This window comes from Saccostrea cucullata, unplaced genomic scaffold, assembly GCF_032062105.1.
Source record: "Saccostrea cucullata isolate Sc308-1 unplaced genomic scaffold, CSIRO_AGI_Scuc_v1 ctg8114, whole genome shotgun sequence".
Classification (NCBI taxonomy): Eukaryota; Metazoa; Mollusca; class Bivalvia; order Ostreida; family Ostreidae; genus Saccostrea; species Saccostrea cuccullata.
In genome coordinates, this window is record NW_026926837.1 from 1 (window position 1) to 10,126 (window position 10,126).

At 30.7% G+C, this 10,126-nt stretch overlaps 1 protein-coding gene across 1 annotated transcript; it reads right to left on the reverse strand.

Annotated features, from left to right (window-relative positions):
- Window positions 1-293: 293 nt before the first annotated feature.
- On the reverse strand, window positions 294-9,743 carry LOC134272747 (uncharacterized; the record flags this gene model as incomplete). The annotated part of the gene is made up of 9 exons (XM_062754934.1): window positions 9,637-9,743; window positions 9,019-9,084; window positions 8,812-8,900; window positions 8,293-8,416; window positions 7,912-8,020; window positions 1,623-1,678; window positions 602-757; window positions 437-487; window positions 294-337 (listed from the first exon to the last, which is right to left on the reverse strand). Coding segments are annotated over exons 1-9 (764 nt in total), but the record flags the coding sequence as incomplete, so codon positions are not given.
- Window positions 9,744-10,126: the final 383 nt, after the last annotated feature.

A 10,126-nucleotide genomic window follows, 5' to 3' on the forward strand; every position in this document is an offset into this window, starting at 1 on the left:
TTAGTACAAACAAACTTGGGTACAAGGAATTCAGGTTCGTTCAAATAAAGGTTAGTTAAAAATGTTCTGTTATGAATATACCGGTATTCATCCATGTCAACACTGAGCTCTTCTAAAAACTTGATTTGCCAGGTGTCAAATACATCTTTTATACAGATTTTATAAAAAAAATATCTGATATATAGTCAGTGATTTCATGTTTGAATCGTCAAGAATAAAGATTGAAATATATATAGCATGACCAAAATTCGAACATGTACTTCAACAATTCAAATTCATGCACTTTTTTTTACCTTCCCCTAATATCTGGGTACACAAATGAGTTTCTTTTCCTTTTCTGAAAGGTCAGATTTCATCATCATATATTCATTTCATACATTCACATGTAATTTATTGTTAATGAATTTGTACATAAAATTTTTCTAGTGACACATACCTTTCCAGCATTTTTTCGAAAGAAATAACCTTTTTCTTCTCTTGGCTGATTCTTGGAAAGAAAAAAGATCAATATCATAAATGCATGAATTTGAAAAAAAAAATGATGAATGGTTATAGTCACCGTAGAAAACATGCATTATGTGAAATCATATCACTGGACTACCTCTGCTGGTCCCTCTTGGACTGCCTTTTGTCTTTCAACCCAATTTATTTTACAAAGTCTGCAACGAAAACTTTCAGAATCCTCCAAATTTTTCAGATCGTCTTCAATGCAAAAACTTCGAAAATGAAAGGATCTTTGACATTCCTTACATTTGATCTACAAAAAAGAGTGAAGTTACCTGTATCTGTTATTTATTCTCAGAGACCCTTCTCTTATGCTATATGTAAATTACAGTAAAACCTTTCTGGACAAAAGCAAATATCCCTATTTGAGGCTGCATGATTATATTGAATCTTTGAAGACTGTTTTGAATTTATAATTTTGATAATCCTGACTATAGATTTTTTTTCAAGTGCTTAATAATTTTCAGAAACCTTCTTCTATTGTGACCTCACTATTACCCCTTATTCCTTCATTTATTGAACATATCTGAATTCTATCAATTGTAAACTTCTAAATGTCTTCCCTGTACAAATTCTTTTCCAGATTATTGATATGGATCTCCAGTGTTTTTCCGTCAGAAATTATGGGCCTGCCATGAATGTAACCATATTTCTGTAAATGTGTTTAACTTGCCATATATATATAGTCACAAACAATTTTTGTATCAAGTATTACTTTTAAATGGTTTTCCATATAAAAGTTAAAGCCCAAACAATAATACATAATTCCCCTCCTCAACTCCATTTGTTTGGGGTATGAATATATCTCCCCTTTGAAGCTAAATAAGGTTTTTTCATCATATGAGCCATTCAAGTAAGGAAGATTGGTTGAAACTTCCTTCAATACTTTAATAGATGGAATATACATTAATATGCCAACAAATTAATGATATAATATACCGGTACTGTATTGACACATTTTTACCAGTCTTTTCAGACCCAAGTGAGCTAAAGAATGTTGAAAATGAATTAAAGTGAAGCACTTGCAGAAAAAGGAAGTTGGATTGAAAACAGAATTCAACATTTATTTTATTCCATAAAGATTTTAAAGTTAAAAAGATATGGATATATGTACTCACAGATTCCTCATCTCCAATGTCGAAGCTACACTTTGGACAGCATTCTGTCAGATACACTGAAAAACAGTGATCAAAACAATTGAAACTCTGATTGATAAATGAATACCATATAATTTTTAGTGAGGATTTAATTTTGGCATAACTAGCAAGAGTGCTGGGATCGTTAAAATTGAATATCGCTAAAAATTGATTGCATTTTATTTGTTACAGCTTATTTAGAATTGCGAAAATTACATCTCGCTAAAACTAAAATACCAGTTTTTAAGGACAAATCGCTAAATTTATATAAAATTTTTAATTAAATTAAAGTAAATTTTAGTTCTTGCATATAATAGTAAAACTTTTGGATTATTTTGAGCAATAACCACAATTTGTGAAAATCTGTCTAATTAATAAAGTGTTCTTAATTAACTTCCGAGATTAAGGTGTTGCAAAAATTTGAATATTGATTTATCGATATACAACTCTTAAAATGATTCAAAATAAATAATAATACGCTGTATAATTTATCTGGTCTTATTTTTTTATATTCCCTAGAAAACAGTTGTTATTAAGAGTCAAAATCAGCAAGCATCGAGCATTGAATGGAAAGTCAAAATTTTATTTTTTCAAAAGCTTTTGGTATATGAAAGATTTTGTCCTACCTAATGCTAAAACACAATTAAAATTTTTTTTTGAACGTATGAAGGGACTGGTATCCAAGGAAATTCATTTCCTTAGCAACGGGCTCAAAAATCCTTATGAAAATCAATGATTTTTAGACATTTTTCTATGAATATTTTTTCTGAACGTGATAAGATGAGGTATTTTGGTTACTTTATTTGTTGAAAGGTGGAATTACTTTATTCTTAAAAAACAGGAAAAACAAAATTTCTGTACTGATATTGTTGCCATGACAACGGGAAAAGAACATGGCGTCAATGCTTATTAATTTTGAAAAAAGTTACATATGTTTATAACTATATACACAAAATCTACAACCACTGCTGGAAAAATGAACGTTGTGATCTTGTTACGGGTTATCTATATGTCATATCTATACAATAAAATTTGCAGGCAACTTTAGTAGAAAAAAGTTACAAATGGTTAAAATGTGTGATAATCTGGCATTTATAAGCTTTTTTGAAGGGATGGGGGTAATTTGAATACATGTACAGTGTCCATTATTTTGGTCATATTGGTTCTGATCAATGCATACTCATAATTTTACTATTGTTGATAAATAAATGCCCATTCAATTTCAAAAGGAATTTTATATTCCTCACAAACGAAACTTTGAAAAGGGGGGGGGGGGGGTAGTAATCACCTTGTTCACCGATCCATATGTATGTAAAATTTTGACTTGTCCATAACATTTCAATGAAGTGCCACTGAAAGTTCATACTTGATATTAAGATTGCTTGTGATCGAGAGATTGTCAAAAACTTGACTCAAGGTCATTTGAACAAGTTCAAGGTCATTGGTAGAAGAAAAGTGCAATCTTCGCCCATTCTGTAACATTCTAATGAAAAGACTTGGTTTCATCTCGGGAATTATTTTTGAACTGTAGGTTTGTCATGACCTTGACCAAAGTTCATTTGGACATGTTTGACCTTGACTCAAGGACATAGCTTTTTCAAGGTCACTGCAGTAAAAGTGTACTATATGAGTTTGTGCTCAACACAACGGTTTTACTACTTATGACTTGAGTATTTGTCATAGTCATTTTTGGTAAGTACATCTACACTAGCAAAATTTTAATAGGTTTCAAATTAATATTTGGACCTTTCTTGCAATAAAAAACATTTAATGCAATAGCAGGAGGGTTGGTATCATTTTATGAGCTTGCTCACAATAATTCTAGTTTATGAGAAAGAGTCACTATGACAGCTCACATAATTTTAAAGTTAAACCATGTCAATCAGGCATGTAGCATCAGGATGACATCCCCAACCAAACTTTTTTCTCAACATAACCTGATGTTTACCCCCACCCCCGAGTTTGGAGAATTTCCCCACTTTTTTTGCAGTTTTTTTAATGCCTACATGTACCCCACACCATGCACTGAAAAAAAAATAGTTGAAGTACTAAGAAGACTAGTAAATTTACTGTCCATACAATCACTACCTTAAAAGTAGTTTTACTGGGTATTGATTAGATTTACTAGATAAGATTAGTAAATCTAGAATTGATAAGTAACTTTCATTAGGTATTTAAGTATCTATACAACCCCCGCTCCACTTCTAACTATCTTAGACAGTAAACAGAAAGATTACTAATCACTACAAACGCTTTACGAGGCACACTAGTTAAAATCACAATGTATTTCTTTCAGTGTGCACTTTCAAAAACGATACCATGTCTGTCTTTGGTATTGAACCGATGATATATTCTCCTACTGTCCTAATTTAGAAACAATATTGCAGGACAGCTAAGACCTCAGTAGCTGCTGGTGCCTAAAAAAAATCTGGAAGGGCTAAATATGTATGAATGTCTAAATTTGAACTGACCCTAAAAGAAATTCATTAAAACCCTATTGGGCAATCTTTGAATGGCATATATCGAAATTTTTATTGTACTTATATTTAAAAACATTTTGAAAGCAATGTAGAAATCAGAAGAGAAGGAAAAATATGAATATTTTATATATACATGTGTAAGGCCACACCATTAAAAATTTTGTTCGTCGGACCCGCGCGCTCGTATCTAAACAAACCGATACAAATAATATTAATTTAAATTTCCCGCATCATAGGAATTCTGTGCTATTTTCTGTGTCATTTCTGTTTATTGTATTTTTAATCTGCTTACTCTGTAAATCAGAAAAATATAATTGTCCGCTCAAATTTTTTCACGCTCCGCCTAAAAAAAATGGCCAGAAAAAAGTAATATTATTATTATTATTATACCGCTTGCCCGCTTGTACTTTTTTTTAAATCAAATGTCCGACGAACAAGAAATTAAATTGGTGTGGCCTAATACCTAGAGATACAAAACATATAAATTTGAGGAACGTGTCGTCCGACTTTTAACTAGTTCATCATCATCATTATTTTTATTTCACTCACACCAACATCAGTGGTACATGAGGTACAATATATAAATTAGCGCTCTTTCTTTTTTCTCACAAAAACATTTTGTCAGTTTTGAAATTAATTAATCATTTAATATTGACCTTGTATTAATTATGATACTTCAAAATGCAGAATATAAAGATATGTTTCAGATTCTTCTACTATCTATTTATGAATCTGCATGCTAAAATTTGATAGTTATTAGATTTACATCAATAAAAAAAATGCTAACAGACAAACAAAGAATGTTACTTTTGGATTGAACATTTTTATTTGATCCACTTTCATGAATACACTGTACAATTTATGGATCTATTTTATGGATCCCCGAGTCTCTATCCACTATCCACTCACTTCCAGCATCAATGGTCTGTACTGTAATAATGTATTCTCATAATGATAATCTGAAAAAGTGATAAAATTAAAATGTAATAATATTATACAACTTACTTAGAACCATTTCTAGTTGAGCTTGAGCAATGATGATGAATGGAAAGCATGTTTATTGGAATCAATTAAATTCCAAGAGATCTCAATGGTTAATCATTTTATTTTAAAAAGTTAACGTTTTTACTAAATGTATTATTTACATGTTTTTCCTGTCTAATTCTATATCAGCTCATCCATTCTGTTTCTGCTTCTTTCCGAGTTTGGCTTCAAAGTGCCGAATTTCATTCTAAAAACAGAAGTATACAACACAAAATTGAGACCGTATTGATTTTAGATATTCTTTAAATTCAAAAAACTTGTAATAAAAAGGTCAATTGGTTCTAGGTTTTGTCAAAACTCTAGATTATGGTTTCCATTTCTTTCCAATACCCCCCCCCCCCCCAAGAGACAAAAAATGGAGTATAGATATTCTTTTCATAAATTTACGTGCTTTAAATCTAATGATGCTTATTATTGAACCTAGTTGGCTTAAATTAGTTCAGTGGTACCGGAGAAAATGTTAGCTGAATATGAATTTTCTTTTATAAGTAAACACTGGATGACATCAGCAAAATTTTTTTTTTAATTAATTATTCTACTGTGGTATATATACAATTCAGTTACCACTAGTCCACTACATAATACACTTGTCTGTATCACAATACTTCCAAGGTAATCCCCTTTCCTAAACTAAAATATATTAAGTACAGAGTTAACCCCCTGCCCCCCTTTTTTTTTACGGACGCCATAACAAACATAGGCGTAGTCACGGGGGGGGGGGGGGGGGGGGGGGACGGGGACACTAGCCCCCCCCCACTTTCAGATCTGGTGGGGCAAGAGTATGTCTGTGCCCCCCACTTTTTAATGAAGAACAAAATCACAGCTATTTTGAAATAATATTTAACCTCATTTTATGGCATTTTTTTTAAGTTCAACAACTGAGTAAGCATTTCTCTTGAAGTAATAGTTGTATTATGTAGTAATGTAATATAGTAATTAAATCGTCAAGACCTGTGCCGCCCCCCCCCCCACCTTTTTCCCAACATAAACTTTACTATAGGAAATGTTCATTGAAGGAATACTTGCCCCCCCCCCCCCCCCCGAAATTGGATATTCGGGTTTGTGGAACTTTCAATTTTTTTTTTTTTTTTTTTTTTTTTGCTTGTCAAAGAATTTCTGGAGTTGAGCCCCCCCCCCCCCCACTTTTAAGTTTGTGACTACGCCTCTGACAAAGGTCATTCCATTTTACAAATAATTCATTATAGTGTTGGTTTTCATAAATTCATAATTTTTTATGTAAAAAGCAGGTATTATCTTAAATGGTATATAAAGATATCGATTATTATATACAGAATTTTTATTTACCCGACCATCACTCAAGTTATAATCATTATAGCTGGTGAGTGACTTGGTTACACACATGCCGTGAATACAACAAATCAAAATTAAACTAAATTCAAATTAAACTTTATGATTTGGGATAAAGTTATGTAACTGATCATGACCAACTTTTTCACGTTAGGCCCGCAGAAACAATCGATATTGGGGAATTTAATTTCATTTTATCATATTATAGTTTAATATTGGCAATATTATGGGGGGGGGGCATACCCCCTCCTCCTGGTTCCTCATATAATGCATAATCTTTTCTTTTTAATTATAAAATACTAAAGTAATGCTAACATACCGGTATATACTAATAATCAATCAGAATTAAATTGAAATACATAAGCTACACCTGCCAAGTGTTACATATTTTACTGCATGGTATTATTATAATTTATGTTAAAGATTCTTCACTAACTGTTGTAATGGTAAATTGTAAAAATTTCAGTCACTCACCGTAATTAAGACTCATGAAAACGCCAAAACTGAGGCTCAGACTCAGACTGCTCCAAGTTAGTTCTTCTGTACACTGTTATTGAAAACAATGTAAGCAAACTACCGTTTATTCCTCCTATGTTAGAGAGCTATACCAAAGGGAGGTAATTTGAAGCAAAAGTGACAGAAAATTATGGATTTAAATCAGTTATCATATATAAATGCTTAAGTTGCCTGCAGATTTTTTTCTTGATTCTTCTAGAACAAATACTGTTTAATATATATTTTATGTTGATAAGCTTTAATGTGGTTGTAGATTTCTTATAGAGTACTTCAAATTTGCTGTTTTTTAAAGCAAAATTAACCTCCAAAAACTAGTTTTATTTATCAAAAGGTGAAAAGAATTTCAATAATCAACAGTTGTTAAAATAGAGTATTTTTATATAAATAAAATAATAATTAAAAAAGCTTTTATTAATGACTAGTGATAAAAAAATATTTGTTTAACCATAAATTCAAGTGTCATGATAAAGTACAAAACACGCTATTTGAAAGGCGCGTGGTTTCCATAGCAACAATGCGAAAAATTATTTTTGGCTTGCTTTTTTCTATTATACCCTTTGTTCTGAAAATTTATATTTGAGTTTTAACCAAATCTGTTTCTATGCCACTTTCCACATTTTTTAACTAAATGCTCGATGCTTGCTGATTTTGACTCTTAATAAACACAGTAAATTATGAGACTACAAATAATTTTATCATAATTATTTATCAAACTAAAGAAAAACAAAATAATAATAGAAATTTACATGTAACATGGGAAGTATTTATACAATTTATGATATGTTTTAAACTGTTTATTTGAAACCAAAATACATACTTCAGTAAGGTATTTTAAGCCAGCCCATTACATGTTTTCTTATGATCATGTTTAAAATAAATTTAATTTAGTGTAAATATTTTCTTTAATTGTATTTTTCTTTTACCTTCATAGAGCATCAAATGTTTTGCAACTGCTATTCTCATATCTTCTAAATCAGATTCACTGATGGTTTTCAGGTCTGCAAGCTTGTCTGTCAAATGCTTTTCTGCAAACTGAAAATTTTAAAGATCGACACATTGTTAGACATTCTATATATTGGATAAAACTCCCATCTTTATAATTAGATTTATGTTAAGGTACATAAATATCCTTTCTCATACCATATGTAATACTGATACACAATGTATAAAAATTGAAAAAAGTGATATTAAATTAATGCTGGTTTAAGTACATGTACGTTTACAAAAATACAATTCAAAAAAAAAATTAGACATGCATGAACTAAAGCAGACTGAATATTTATGGAAATAGTCTAAATACATACTATCAAACAGTACACTCCACAATTGAAAGAATCCTTTTGTCGAGCATGGGCAACATTTGTTACCCTCCATTCTTTTGGTGGAAGATAAGTACCAAGTGAATTTTGCAAATCCTCAACATACTTCCTATTTTTGAAAATTAACTAGAAAAAATAACTCTTACTCATGTCCCTCATACATTTCACAAAATTAAGTACACTGTACCTGTATTTGAAATCTCACAGGAGATTTGTATATAAATAAAGGCACAGGAATAATGAAAAATACCATTTTACCCAATATCAATTATATTCTTTAAAATATGTCATAATAGGAAAAGCTAATTAGTTATAATTTAAGAAAATTATATTGCAACCATTACCCTATTTCTAAACTTGTATAGCGAATTTGATCTATATATATCACATTATGCTACATGTATGTGAAAATGCATTACTGTTATGAGTTGTGTGATTTTGAATATGTTAGATTAAAGGAAAAAAAGAAGCAATTAATGAAGATTGTTCAAAGATTTTTAAAACCTCCAATTTCTCTCAATCTTTTTCATTTCCATTCCTGTTTCACCACATGGGTTGTAGAAGTACACCTTACCACTCTTCATTTCAACAACCTAATTTATAAACAGGTAAAAAAATCAGCAAGCAAATATAGCAGAATTTTAAATACAGGAAGCAGTTGATTAATAAAATGATTGCCGACTTAATTATGTTTCTTATATGTATACTCACCACTAATGTCCAGTGAGATGATCTATAGTATATTCCAAGGATTACATCAGCATATAATTCTTCAATCTACAATAATTAACAGCCTATTTAAAAAAAACAACAACAACCTTTCAGAGTACTCCCCACCTATTACTCATCAACCAGTACTGCACCTAAATTTCAGGGAATACCATGCAGCTACATTTTTTAGGCTATGGCCTTATCTAGCCTTATATGGTTGTATAATCATATGTCTATGACAGGTTTCAATCACTTTCAGGAAGAAGTATTAATTAGGTCTAGAAAACTGTAAACTGACATTCAAATAGAAATTCAGATAAAGTCTAAGAAACTGAAAAATTCACCCCATCCATATTTACACACATATTAAAATTCAAATTTAAAATTCAAGAGTTTTACTCATTTTCTTTTGTGAAATTAGTCTCAATTTAACAGAATTTAGAGATGCACCAGGCCTGGGATGGAGTTTCTCATAAGACCAGACTTCAAAAGTATTACGTATTGTTCATTTTTTTTTTCTGATATACAAAATTTATTTAATAGGTATATTTCCTCAAAATGATTTTATCTCAAAAGTAATGACTTGCAACATTTTTTTGTTTAGGGAAATAGACTTACTTCTTGCTTATTATTGCTGGAACCATCTCGTTGTCTTTTTGTAAAAGAACCTTCAGTTATGCTTGTCATCTTGCTCTGTACAAAGTTAACAACTTTCTTACCCAAATCATTTTGGGCCAAAGCCAATATAGAGATGTAGCTGTCCATTACCTAGAAAAATTTCATTTTGATATAATGACCTTGATAATTTAACAGGCTATAATCTGAGTTACTTACAGTATTTTCAATATTTGTACACTGATATTACTTATGTCTTACACATTGTTCATTCTGAATAACAATTTTAAAATGAACAAACAAATCCATTACACATTATAAAATTTTTATCAAGTATTGATTGCACTTATGCACTAGACTAGCTGTTGCAAAATTTTTAACTAACATATGAAAGCCCTGCTTTCGCTTTAATTCTAAGGTGTATCCGATTCACAATCCTTCTGTCATCAGGAGTGTCTTTACGGTATACTTCATAGACATGCTTTTCAGGGTC